The 14221-nt window shown below is 39.1% G+C and overlaps 1 protein-coding gene across 3 annotated transcripts in view; it reads left to right on the top strand.

The window, feature by feature from the left end:
• dip2b (disco interacting protein 2 homolog B) overlaps nucleotides 1-14221 on the top strand; it is a 112222-nt gene that overhangs the window by 63036 nt on the left and 34965 nt on the right. For all 3 annotated transcript variants that reach the window (XM_002933708.5, XM_018091708.2, XM_004911909.4), the window contains one exon: nucleotides 7501-7629. In XM_002933708.5, coding sequence (XP_002933754.2) covers nucleotides 7501-7629 — 129 coding nt within the window. The remainder of the gene's footprint in view (nucleotides 1-7500; nucleotides 7630-14221) is intronic.

Below are 14221 nucleotides of genomic sequence, written 5' to 3'. Positions count from 1 at the left end.
TAATGAAAATCCAGGCCTTGCCAGTGTATGTGTGGGTAATGGAACAGCAAGAGTTCAGGCTAGTGTGTGTGTGTTACTGTTACACTGTTGGAAAGGCAGTCAGTCATCCCTTATTGCTATACAGCCGGGGAGGCTGGAGGTTGATTGACTAGAGGCTAAATGTAAATGAGCGTTCCCATCCTGCGCTACACGCTACACTTACTCTATCTGCAATGAGTGCATTCTGAGTTAAAGTTCCATTGACTAACGTTGCTTTTATGGTCAACTACAGAGACAATACAATAATCATTCTGCCACCTTGTGATCAATCTGTGTGTTGCAATGAATACAGAAGAGTGGAAATAGTAAGCCTTCTAAGAAGATTTTGACAGTAGACCCCCGTTTTTACATTTTTCAGAGCACCAGCAAAAAATGGTGTAAAATCAAGGAATGCATAATGTATAACATATTTGTGAGACCACAAAAAATAGTGTAAAATGGTGGAAAACTTCAAATCAGGGTGTGTAAAATTTAGTTTTTACTGAATTTATATAGCCACACCTGAGCATGCAGCACTGTACATCTGAAAAATATATTTACAGAACAAACAGGGGTCAATACAATAATAAATAAGTGACATAATTGTGTAATATTTGCTTTAGTAAAAAAAGAGAATAAACCCCAATTTTGTGTGTGAACACACCCAAAGTGTGTGTGTGTTTGCGCAATTGTAATTGTTTACCAGCTGTAAATACGTTGGTAACCCCCAATTGTGTAAGGACTTTTACAAGGATGGCATTCCTAGTACCCTGGCATATCAAAACTGCCCTGTGCAATCCCCCCCCCCCCAACCAATCAAAAAGCTGCTTATTCACCTCTACATTGAAATACAACTCATTTTTTCCAGTGTTAGGTACATCCACATCATTTTTAACATATTTTAGTTTTTAGGTTGTCATAGGAAACAAGCCTAGGGCCAGTAACCCTGAAGAGCCATGTTTGTCCCTGTAGTACCCTTGGAAATCACTGACCTGAATTGTCCTTCGTGTAATCCATGCATGGCTAATTCTTTTCTCTTGTTTAGAAAAAATCTGTTCCACCTCTTTCTAGCGTCCTTGCCTGACCTACAAGGAAACAAGATTTGATCCTGTCTGGGTTGGGTTTTCTCTGCATCAGCACTTTTCAGAAGCAAACATTACTTTTTCATTGTTTTATTTGGATCATTTTGAAGAAGTGCTATATGTTAAGTTTAAAATATCTTGAAAAACTCCCTTTCCTACTGAAATTTTGAAGTTTTTGGTGGTTAGATTTCATGTCTTACTTTGAGAAATTGCTCATCCCCATGGAATTTTATCAAATCGTTGCCACTATTGTTGATTTCCCAGGTTCACTTTAGCAGCAGCAGCAGGAGGGCCCACATCCAGGGCTTATTTTTGGGTACCCAAAAGGTTAAGAATCCCTGTCCAATAAAATATGCTTAGCGTGTAATGTCTGGATTAAAGCCAGATCCCTCCATGGGATGGGAATTCCCTTGGCTTCTGCTAGTAGTCATGCAAGAATCTGCTGTGACTCAGTGGATGCCAACAAAAGATTTCAGGGTGCATATATTGCCAGTGTTTTGTATTCCATAATCAGCAGATGTTATCACTGCAGGCTTTGGATAGGGTTGCCACCTTTTTCTGTGACTAATGCCGGCCTTCTGGTTGGGAGGCAGAATGTGACATTATTTGGGAGCAGGGCTATGACGTAAGGGGCAGAGAAATGGGCCGGCTGGGTGAGGGAAAGGAAGGAGACGAGGCAACTGATATCGGCAAAGGCCTGAAATATTGGTTGTCTTGACGATCGGGGTTAAATGTTTTTGTTTTTACCTTCATATCTGAAAATTCAGCTCTGACTGTTAGTGTAGTCTACGAACAATCTTTCCTGTGACCATTGGAAAGATCATAATTGTAACGTGTATGGTCACCATTAGAATTAGCAACAACACAACACAAGACAAGCAATACCATGTGGAATATGTAGTGAAGTGTAGCAAAGGCAGCATCAAAATCACCATGCCTAAGGGTGTGTATTATTATTGCTGGCTCAAATATCTATATCATTGTTACAGCGTTAAAGGGAAAATAAAGACATCTACTTACGGTTATCTCTTCCTTAGTAATTGTTCTGGCAGAGAGAGGGAAACACAGAATCTGATCAGTGGTTATTCAGTATCCGCTGTATTGGCCTTCAGCCCCTCAGCTCCCTCCCTCGGATATAATGAGCCCGGGTTCTATTAGCAAGTGCAACGGACCTTTATCTCTGAACTCATTCTGACATTTTCTTTGTCTCACGTTCTGCCATTTTAAATTGAAGTTTGTAATTATAAACATTAGTTAAGGCAACAACTGACTGTGGAACACAAGGTTTTCTACATTCTGTAAATGTCAGGAGTCCCATTCTCAGATGATTTGTGTAGTCATGAAGAAATGCAGTTAACAGTCAGGTTTCAAAGGCCATAGGTGGAGGGTGACTTTTTGTTTGGGGGGGGCTAAAGATGGGCCATATATAGACTGACCTTAGGCAAATGCGAGACTTAGTGGATTCGCTGTTGGTATAAATATGAACCCCCAACTACCTCTTGCGGTTCCCACCGACTTCCAGGGATTCTGTGCAAAAATGCGGGTGGCAGTGGTTTTTCACCCTAAAATGCTCAGGATGTATTCACATAGGCTGGTAAATGTAAATGGGAAAAATATGGAGACTAAGTGATTGCTTTTGCTGATCAGGTCAGATTATATGGCGACGCTTATAAAGCGACTCAGTCTTGCTAGAAAGCTCTATTTATATATGGAACTTGCCATACCAGTACAAGGGTTCAGTATTATAATTAAAATGATTATTATTATCACTGTTATTATTAACACATATTTATAAAGTGGCAACATATGTTGCAGCACTGTACAGTAAATAGGTGTGTGCATACATTATATTATTATTGTTGTTGTTGTTATTATTGTTATTAATAATAGAAAGGAAACGTGTGTCCGCGTAAGTGGTGACGACAAATCTCCATGTGTGCCATTCCCCATAATGTACTGAAAGGAATATGAAAATATAATGGCACAGATCTCCACTGCTTTACTGTGGTGCTCTTGGGCTGACACAGAAGCCTAAAACATAATGTAACATTGACGTATTACTTGTTGAGCTTTAGTTCTTCTTTTAATGATCACATGGGTAACAAGATCCCCACTGTGTGGCATTTGATTTACCAATTGTTCCAGTTTTTTAATTTGACCTAGTGAGGTGACCCACTCCAAAACCACACTTTGTGCCACTTTAGCACTGAGAGAAGTGCAGAGCTGAGCTTTAGTGACAGCAGTCTGAGGCAGTGCCCTGGATTCATTTGCCCACATATTGGAACCATAACTCCCCTGTAAGGGGTTGGGCCACTTGGGGGTCTTGGATGCCCCCAGACCAACCCTTTCCTTGCTGGGTACATACAGGAGAACTAAGCTTAGAGCACAATACACCCTGTTCCAAATTATTACGCAAATGATATTTTTCTCATTTACCAAAATATTTGATGTAAATAACAGTCAGCATAATTCTCATGTTATCAACTATTAAGCGTACAATTCAAATGTTATTGAACAAACCTCCTAATGATAACAGTATTTTTTTTAAAAATAAAAAACTTATTACTTAATAAATAAACTAAATTATTACGCACAGTAAGTTTCAAAACACTTTAAAGGTTGTAAAGAACTGAAAATTGTCATTTGTTGTGTTTGCAACATATTTACTGAAATCAAAAGCTATTTCAATCAAACTCTTAACAACATTTTAACTTTTTAAACATTTTAACAGGTCACGTTACTCCTTATTTAATAGCAGCTTCACAAGTCTTGCATCCATTAAACTTTTTGGACAGTTTCTGCTTGAATTTGTTTGCAAGATGTCAGAATAGCCTCCCAGAGCTGCTGTTTGGATGTAAAGTGCCTCCCACCCTCATAGATCTTTTGCATGAGGATGCTCCAAAGGTTCTCAATAGGATTGAGGTGAGGGAAGGATGGAGGCCACACCACGACTTTCTCTCCTTTTATCCCCATAGCAGCCATTGATGCAGAGGTATTCGTTGCATCATGAGATGGTGCATTGTCATGCATGAAGATGATTTTATTACGGAAAGCATAGTTGTTCCTTCTGTACCAGGGAAGAAAGTGGTCAGTCAGAAACTCCACATACGTTGCAGAGGTCATCTTTACACCTTCGGGGACCCTTAAGGGGCCAATCAGCTCTCTTCCCATGATTCCGGCCCAAAACATGACTCCACCACCTCCTTGCTGATGCCGCAGCCTTGTTGGAAGATGCACTTCCACCAACCATCCACTACTCCATCCATCTGGGCCATCCAGGGTTGCACTGCACTCATCAGTGAACAGGACTGTTCATTTCTCTGCCCAATGCAGCCGTTTCTGCTTGTGAGCATTGGTTAATGGTGGCCGAAAAGAAGGTTTATGCACAGTTGCAAGACTCTGGCGGACTCTACACCTTGATGTCCGTGGGACTCCAGAGGCACCAGCAACTTAAAATATCTGTTTGCTGCTATGTAATGGCATTTTAGCAGCTGCTCTCTTGATCCGATGCATGGTTCTGGCAGAAATCTTCCTCAATGTGCCTTTATCTGCACAAACACGTCTGTGCTCTGAATCAGCCACAAATCTCTTAAGGTCCCCATACACGAGCAGATCCGCTCGCTTGGCGATGTCGCCAAGCGAGCTGATCTTCACCCGATATCCCCACCTACGGGTGGGCGATATCGGGGAGCATTTAGGTAAAGAAAAAAATAATTTGATCGTTTGGCCCTGGGGCTAAACGATCGCATTATGTCGGTGGCAATGGGGCAGTCGGTTCGGGGACCGCATCAACGAGCCGATGCGGTCCCTGATCCGACTGAATTTTCTAACCTGCCCGATCAATATCTGGCCAATTTCAGGCCAGATATCGGTCGGCCAGGCCCCTCGGTTCTGCCCCTACATGGGCCGATTAGCTGCCAAATTGGCCCAAGGGACAGATATCGGCAGCTACTATCGGCCCGTGTATGGGGACCTTTAGTAGTGCGATGATCACTCTTAAGTTTTCGTGAAGTATCTGTTTTCATACCTCGTCCAAGGCATTGAGACACAATGCCATCCATGATTTTAATTGAAAACCAAAAAATCTAATCACTACCCTATCCACTGCTCTAGAGGGGTCACTAACACTACCCTATCAGCTGCTCTAGGGGGGTCACTAACACTACCCTATCAGCTGCTCTAGGGGGGTCACTAACACTACCCTATCAGCTGCTAAGGGGGGTCACTAATGTTCAGGGCTCCCTATCTACCTTTAAATAAACCCCTCCTATCTCTAAGCAGCAGCTCATTATCAGGGGGTTCTCTGTGGACTGGTAATTATTTTTTTTCAGTTCCTTTTTGGCCAAAAGTGACAGGATTTGCTTTTGTTCTTGTTTAGTGCCAGAAATAACAGAAATCATAGACCTTTCCTAATTAAAAGAATAGGCAAAAAGTATGTTCAGCACATGCCCTATCCAGCTCAAGTTGAAAAGGGGTGGATACTGTCTCTTTAATGAATTTTGCTGATTTGTGCAACAACTGTAGCAAAAGTTATTTGACCCCCACTGTGGTTGCACTTAATAAATAAGCTTTATTGTATTGGTTTGGAAACATTGTTTTATTTTATTGTAATAAAAGGGGGTGGGGGTTAAACACCAGTTGGATGAACTATATAAATATTCTGGCAGAATCTTGTGTTTTACATTGTGTGTAATCTTACTATGCAGTTACATGCATCTTTTACTATGAAAAAGTCCCCTATAGCCATGTATATCTATGTATGTGTGTCAGTATGTGTATTTATATTATATATTTGTGTGTTGGATTGAGATGCAGAAGTCGGGCAGCAGGGGAGGGGAGGGGTTAATGGGCACAGAGCAGTGTATGGTTGTTGTGTAATGAAATGTGCACATGTCCCAGTGCTGCTCACTAACCTTACTTAGAAAGGAAGGAAGTGCGTTTGCTGTGGGGCGTAAATAGTACGGGGGGGGACCAAAACTTCCTCTTGGTGGGGAATTTTCAGAAAAATCCAAGAAAAATGTTGCTTTCCAAGCGGCCAGATAACCAAGTGACCACAAAAGGTCAGTGAATAAGATGATGGGCAAACCACAACCTGGCATGATGACGGGTAGGCTGCCAGTGGGCTATAATGGTTTCCTATGACTGTATGTCCCATGTAGCAAAATCTGTCACACTGTGCTAGGTGGGCTTGTGCCCACCATTACTTTCCTCTACTGTCTGCCTATGTCTCTATATACTATAAACAGCACAGAACTGCTTGGTACTTGCTGTAAGAGGCAAAGATATATATATACATACACATATACATCTGCTGGTTATTTAAAGGGAACATTGACTTTTTAGTATGTCATAGACAGGTATAATGTAGTACAGTGTGTAACTGGTTATTGACTATTTGATTTAAGGTCTTTGTTGTTTGTTTTTAGCTTCTTACCTGTAGCTATTGGGTTAACCAGTTCAGCAGTCCCCCAAATGGAAAATAAATATATTTATTTATTTTCCATTTGTACATCATTGGTTATTCGACTGAAGCAGCCAAGGCAGTGTTCACATATGGGGCATATTTTAAGTGAGAAATGTCAAATATGATGCATTTTTGCCAAAAGTTTAAATTGGGGCTTAATTTTGCTTTGGAAATACTCAAATTTATGAAGAGCGCCAAGGCATTTTTCCACAGGAGTAATTTTGGCAGGTCCAGGCTGACTATCTACCATTATAAACATACAGCAGCCACTTTAGCATCTTCACAGCACGGGCCTTTGAACCCATTTCCCTGGAATCCATTATAACTTGACATTTAAGTTGCCTTTATAGAATGTCCTATTCTTGCTCTCTGTTTCCCAGTTACCCATAGCAACCAATCACCAGGTAATTTACTGGGCACCTTTTTTAAAAAAGCTTTGGGTTACTGCTACTGAACAAACTTAATGCCTTTTATTACATATGGGGGGAAGTGCATAGTCTTTACACAAGCAAAGCTCTAACAGACTACCTATACATACAGTTCAAATTAACTTTTAATTTTGCCTGCATAACAAAATTTAGGATCAGATTTATCAAAATGTGAGTTTACATAAAAGCTCACCCATGTTCTCTTCATTCCTATGGGATTTTTCGAAGTGTATTTATCAGTGGGTGAAAGTATGAGTTCACCATTTAATAAATAAGCTTCTAAAAATCCAAGAGGGATGAATAGAAAGTGAAAAACTCTTATCTCACATTTTGATTAATCTGCCCCTCAATTAATAAAAAATAATCATAGACTTAACAAACTGTTCCACATTCTGCAAGATTAATTGAATACCATGGTAAATAAATCTTACTCATTCCACATATAAATCATCATGTGTATTTGGGTCTGCTTGCTGTATATTCATTTCATTGGGATCTCTGCTTTCAGGTGTTGATCCAGCGCTACAGAAAGAGAATCGGAACCAAACAACTGGATCACCTGCTGCTCCTGCGCAATCGTCCTCTAAGTACCATCGAGCCAGATCCGGAGGAGCTAGAGATGAGCGTTACAGATCAGGTAAGAATGGAAATGATAGCTAGCAGCCATAGCTACATCCTAGTATGGCTAAAAGCCTTTATTATATCATTAATTGAATCTGATATATTTTCTTTAAATATTGTGTTACCTCTGACACCTTGTATTGATTTTATTCTTTTTTTTTGTGTGTTTCTTTTGCCCCTATACTTGCTAGATATATTGCTTCTTTCTAATTGGTTGGAGTGTTAGAATAGTGACATTACAAACCCTTTTGTAAAGACAAGGGTCTGTTTGTTATATTGGATATTAGCTGCAACACTCACCTGTAAATTTATTTTAGTCTATTGGGTCTTGTGGCTTAAGCCCCATAGTGCTCTGAAATGCCCACCTTTTTAGAGAGCAGCCAATCATAATGAGCCTGTCTGGAAAATTTCTAGTTGACCCTTAAGCCTCCCCTTTTCTCCGTCCACAATTAGTGGCACCCAAACAGTTCTTTTTGTAGGTGAAGTGGGCTCTAACAGGCATAGGGCCCCCTGGCCTTGGAAAGTGACAAAGCAGCCCTATAGCCAAATACTTATGAAGATAAGTAAGACATATTCCTGGGTCCTTCCTATGTACAGAAAGAGACTGCAGCTAAACTTTATAGCTAATAGCTACAGTTAAATCACTACATCAACAGTATCCCTTTAAATCACTTCTATTTAAAATTGGCCACCCCATATACGTGTTTCTGTAGCGCATTAGATTGGGTGCACTAGACAGTTTTATTAAAAACATGGTTTTGCTGCTCGGAATGTAACAGTGTTACCCATCTGCTGCCCAGCTGCCGCCCAGACAGTGCTGTCAGCATTTTCTAAGGAAAATTGTTGGAATGGCAGAGATCAGAGCTAAAGTCGCTTTCAGAAATTCTCATCTCTGCGCTGTTAATAATTTAGCATGGAATCCATTCGTTCTTTGCAGAGGCTCTCAGATTCCGCAAACAATGGCTCATTTGGCAGCCGCTTTATTGCGCTTCTTCTTATTGTCTGGGTACGTTTTTAATTTCCACAGAAATTATTTAGATGGATACAAAGAGTAACAGGCAATTTGCTGATATAATACAACAGCAGAGTGGAATATTTCCCAGGTAAAGGAGAAGCATATTTAGTTTTTTTTGCCCAGAATTGATCTAGTTCTTAGGGTCCCTTTGTAGGAGGGTCACACTGTCAGTGCAAGCCTACCTAATCCTGTGTCCCTATCCTTTGCCTTCACAGGTCTGCTTGCCTGTGTGCTTATGCTGCCAGCACACACATGCCATAGGCATTTATAATAAATGGGCTCTCTAGCTTGTGTGCTGATACCCTGAGAGCCAACTCATGTGGCTGAGCTGAGATTTCATATCTGTCTCACTGAACACTTTTATGTGACACTGTGCCACCTATGACTGCCTACTGTTCCTTTTCTAATCTTAGCAAAATTTGCTTCAGAACTGTTAGGATAATCTATATATTCTGCCTAGGATTTTATTCCTATGTTCAAGTGAACTATAGCATATTTCTATTTAAAGGGTAGATAAACCCTCAGGAAATGTTTTGCGTGTATGTTTGTAGGCTACATGTGGCAGCTGTAGCTGGCAAATCATATGGAACCCCTATGTATAGCTTAGTATTTATAAGCTTTTTTATCATCACTTCCCAACTATATATTTGCCACACATTATTTTACAGACAGGCAAATTAATCTTATGTAATTGGTGAAAGTTTTGCCCATGGACCAGTATGGGTCCTAGCATGTTTTTAGGAATGTGAGGACATATTTCTTAAAACCCCCCTAAAAGTGTTTGACAAGTCCTGAGGGACAGGCTCTAGAGATAAGTGAGAGTATGTAAGGAATGTGGAGGTAAAGGGTGTATTTATTAGGCATGGAAGGATGAAATGTGAAACAGGCTTAGGGAAGAACGTACTTTTTATAACAATTACAACCACAAATGACAAACTTGCTGCTTGTAAAACAGAAAACTAACAATTAGTTTCTATTTACTGATCATTTTCGTGTTTACACCAGATTGTACTGATTAAGTGAGGCCTCTGCAGATTTAATCAGGGACTTGCAGGATCCGTAGGGTGTTAGGGTTCAGAAGCAGCGCTTTTACAGCCCATATGAAAGAATTCACAAGAAGGAATGTTGGTAGAAGTCTAACTAATTGGGAATGCCAGTTTTAGTAAATTTACCCCTTAGGCCATAGTGACACACGGCGTATCTTCTGCTATTCACAACCTGTGTTTTTCTATTCCCAGCCATTTTGTCACACGTGCCAGAAAGGATTAAAGGAACAGTAACGCAAAAAATGAAAGTGTTTTAAAGTAACTAAAATATAATGTACTGTTGCCCTGTATGCTAAAATTGGTGTGTTTGCCTCTCAAACACTATTATAGTTTATATATAATTAAGCTGCTGTGTAGCCATGGGGGCAGCCATTCAAGATGGAAAAAGGAAAAAAGGCATAGGTTACATAACAGATAAACACCATTGTATTCTGTAACCTGCATCTTTTCTTCTTTTGAATGGCTGCCCCCATGGCTACAGAGCAGGGTAATTGTATAATAATAATAATTACTATAATAGTGTTCCTGAAGCAAACACACAACTTTTACCAGTGCAGGACAGCTGTACATTATAGCTTGATTACTTTGATACATTTTCATTTTTTGGTGTTACTGTTCCTTTAAGCACCAGCAACAACATGTACAGTGTGCCAATACCCTTAGGGGCATATTGATTATAGTGTGAAAGCCATCACCAATCAGATGTTTGCTTTCTTTCTAGCTTGCAGGTAACCTTTCAAATCTGATTGGTTGCTATGGGCAACATCACCGGTGATGTTGGTTTGCACACTGTAATAAATATGCCCATAAGACTATGCAGCCCACATCCATCCTCCTTAGGATTTCCAGAACTGAACATTCTAAAAGACATTTATGACCAGAGATCAATTTAATTAAAAAAAAACCTCTTTTACTTCAGAAAATTCTACCTGCAACAGACCTTCTGTCTTCTTCAGTTTCTGGGTGTCTGATTTATTAGTAAGCCATGATAAACTGGGTTTGTATTGCAGTGAGACCAACTGCAGTCTTGTGGGAGTCAAATTTCACAAAAACACCACACAAATCCCTCCAAAGACCAGAACTGCCATAGTGTTTAGCTGCAAGTAACAGAATGGCCTCCCCACTGTATGGCCTGTTTAAGGGGACGGCTCACCTTCATAATAACTTCAATCACCTTTAAAAACTAATACTGCTTAAAATTGAGTCTTGAGGAGATTACTCCTGTAATTCAGAGCTTTCTGGGTAACGGGTTTCTGTATAATGAATCCTATACCTGTATATATCGGGGGGGGAAATTGCAATTTTTAAGTGCAGAGAAAGCCATATACAGGTATGGGATCCATTATCCGGAAACCTGTTATCCAGAAAGATTCAAATTACGGAAAGCCTGTCTCCCATAGACTCCATTTTAATCAAATAATTCAGATTTTTTAAATGGATTTCCTTTTTCTCTCTAAAAATAAAACAGTACTTTGTATTTAAACCCAACAAAGATATATTTAGTCCTAATTGGATGCAAAATAATCCTATTGTGTTTAATTAATGTTTTATTGATTTTTTAGTAGACTTAAGGTATGGAGATCCAAATTACAGAAAGACCCCTTATCCAGAATACCCTTGGTCCCGAGCATTCTGGATAAAAGGTCCTTTACCTGTGTACATTTTATTATGAAGGTGAAACACCCCTGTATGGTACTTGCTAATTGTTGTCTCAGCAAAGTACATGGCCTCCCATATAAATGGTCATTTATTTTAAATGTTTGCTGATTTAGGCCAGTGGTAGACCCAGCATCTGCATACTGATAATAAGTGTGCTGGCTATTGCACACAGGATCTCAGACAGTGCTGGATCTACTATTTAGAATGCTTGAGACCCTAGATAAGGGATCTTTCCATAATATGGATCTCCATACCTTAAATCTACTAAAAACCATTTCAATATTAAATAAACCCAATAGGATTGTTTTGCCACCAATATGGATTCATGCAGCTTGGTTAGGATCATGAGATCAAGTTCAAGCTACTGTAATAATAGGTTTCCAGATAAGGGATCCCATACCTGTATCACAGATACATGTACATAATGCTTACAGAATTGCCTCCCACATCTCATAGTGCAGTGTGCCATAGCCTTTGGATTTTCCTTTGCTGTTCTGTGCTCGTTATATATATCTGGTTGAGGTAAAAATGAGTTTCTTGTAGCATTTAAATATATCTAGGGGAATCTTGAAATAACCATAGAAAGTTATTGTAGAAAGTAATCACTGCAATACGTGTATTATTGTGTGGCACACACCCTGTTATTCTCTCCTGCTGGCATGATACAGATTTTTGTAGAATTTATCCCTACATTATGCTTACCGTTTTTACTAGCAGAATTATCTGTAAGCAGTGGTTCCATAGTTGGAAAGCAGAGCCGGAGTTACCTCAAATTTGGCAGGAACCATATCGACTAAGCCAAAAGCTACAGAGACTTGATTCTTTCCTACATGTATCCATCACATAGTGTTATTTTCCAAGGAGAAATCCTTTGGCAAGTTTCATAATATTAAATGCACAAATAGGAACTCCACTGAGCACCGCTTGTTGTCACATTCAGTATTCTGACACTTGCCAGAGGGCTTCTACTTGGAAAATAACACTGTGTGGTGGATACATGTAGGAAAGCACAATGTAAAATGCTCTGCTTGAATTTGATGCTTTGCACAATCCTTTCTTATTTCTCTATGCTCAGGGGAAACTGCTTTGCAGTCCTTTAGCCCCCAGGTTTGATCCTATAGAATACAGTTTCTGGCATTTGAGAATATTAAAGGCTTTATTAGTTGCCTATCTGTCAAGGAAGAAGCAAAACACAACAAAGACTACAATTGCTACACCTTTTGGACCTTTGTACTAGCCCAAGGCCACCATGGCCCTTTGATCAAGGAATATATGTGCCTTCTGATTATTTCCTAAGCAGCTTCCCACACACATTTCTGCTGATACACGGCACGTGCTCTGGGTGGCTGCCAGTTACCTGAGCTTAGGGACTGACTGACGATATATTGTACAGGTATGGGATACATTATCTGGAAACCCATTATTCAGAAAGTTCCAAATTACGGAAAGGCAATTTCCTATAGACTCCATTATAAGCAAATAATTCTAATTTAAAAAAAAATGATTTTTTTTTCTCTGTAATAATAAAACAGTAACTTGTACTTGATCTCAACTAAGATATCAGTAATCAGTTAAACTCTTAATTTTAAATTCTTGATTGAAACCAAGAATTCTTGTATGAATGTATAACTTTATTTCTAAAGCACTACAAGGATACTCAGCGATATATATTATACAAAAGTGCACATAGGCAGGGCAAATATTATAATAAATACGATAAGTATAAATATACAGAGATTAGGTACCAGGTAGTAAAAGACAATAGGAAGGAGGTCCCTACGCCATAGAGCTTACAGTCATCTTAATTTACTCTGGGGTCACTAGCATTGTGGATTATTTGTCCTATAACTGTATAGTCTATTTTATTGCAAAAAGTGCATTTTCAGATATTCTGTATGTATAGAAAGTAAAAAAAAAAAAAGTCTATAGATTACTCTGCCTATTATAATTGCCTGTTATGGATGTAGAAAGCAATAGATTTTCAACAGTGATTATCTTGCTCTTTAATTCAGTGAAAACATGAAAAGTTTTACTGAACATAGATAGAAAAAGGAGTGTAGCTAGGAGAAATGCAGTAATTGCTTATAACCCAGTGAAACACACCTAATAACATAATTATAACATATAATGCTTACTTATGACGGCATTCGTTTTCTCTGATGTGCAGGAACTTCTTGTTCTGCCAAGATAATATAAAATATAATTCCATTACCCCAGTGAGACAGTGCTTTTGTTTGGTGTAGCCTAGCAATAACCATGGTGCCTAGCACCTCTCAGACCTGCTATTCCCTTAGGGTCATTATAATTGTTATTATTATATTGCATCATTAATCATACACCCACGGTGTATATATATATATATATATATATATATATATATATATATATATATATATATATATATGTGTGTGTGTGTATATATATATATATATATATATATATATATATATATATATATATAACATATATATATATATATATACCCATACATATGTTTACAGAAACTTTTTTAGTATAAAAGGTGTATGTCTTCTTCAATGGGGAAATTAACTATGGCACATATGGGGCTCAACTCATAGAGGCCAATCAGCAATTAGCTTAGATCATTCTGCTGCAGGCAGAAATGCTAAAATTATTGAGTGAAATTATTTCATTGATAGCACTAAGCAGGCCAATCTGTGGGTGCCCCGGGGGGGCTACTGTAAGGTGCCACAGACAGTCACTATTTATTGGGATGGTTGGGGGCTGTTTGGGCCTCTGTGTACATGGAATGCCAGGGCCTATTTTGACTCCCCGTTGCTCCCAGTGTTTATAAAGAGCCCCAAGATTTTAACTTGTGAAGGAATTTAATGCACCCCTTTAAAGTACTCACCTTGTCTAAACACTTT

Source organism: Xenopus tropicalis, chromosome 2 (genome assembly GCF_000004195.4).
Source record: "Xenopus tropicalis strain Nigerian chromosome 2, UCB_Xtro_10.0, whole genome shotgun sequence".
NCBI classification, from domain to species: domain Eukaryota; kingdom Metazoa; phylum Chordata; class Amphibia; order Anura; family Pipidae; genus Xenopus; species Xenopus tropicalis.
Note: the sequence above shows the minus strand (reverse complement) of the source record. Positions and strands in the feature narration are given on the sequence as shown.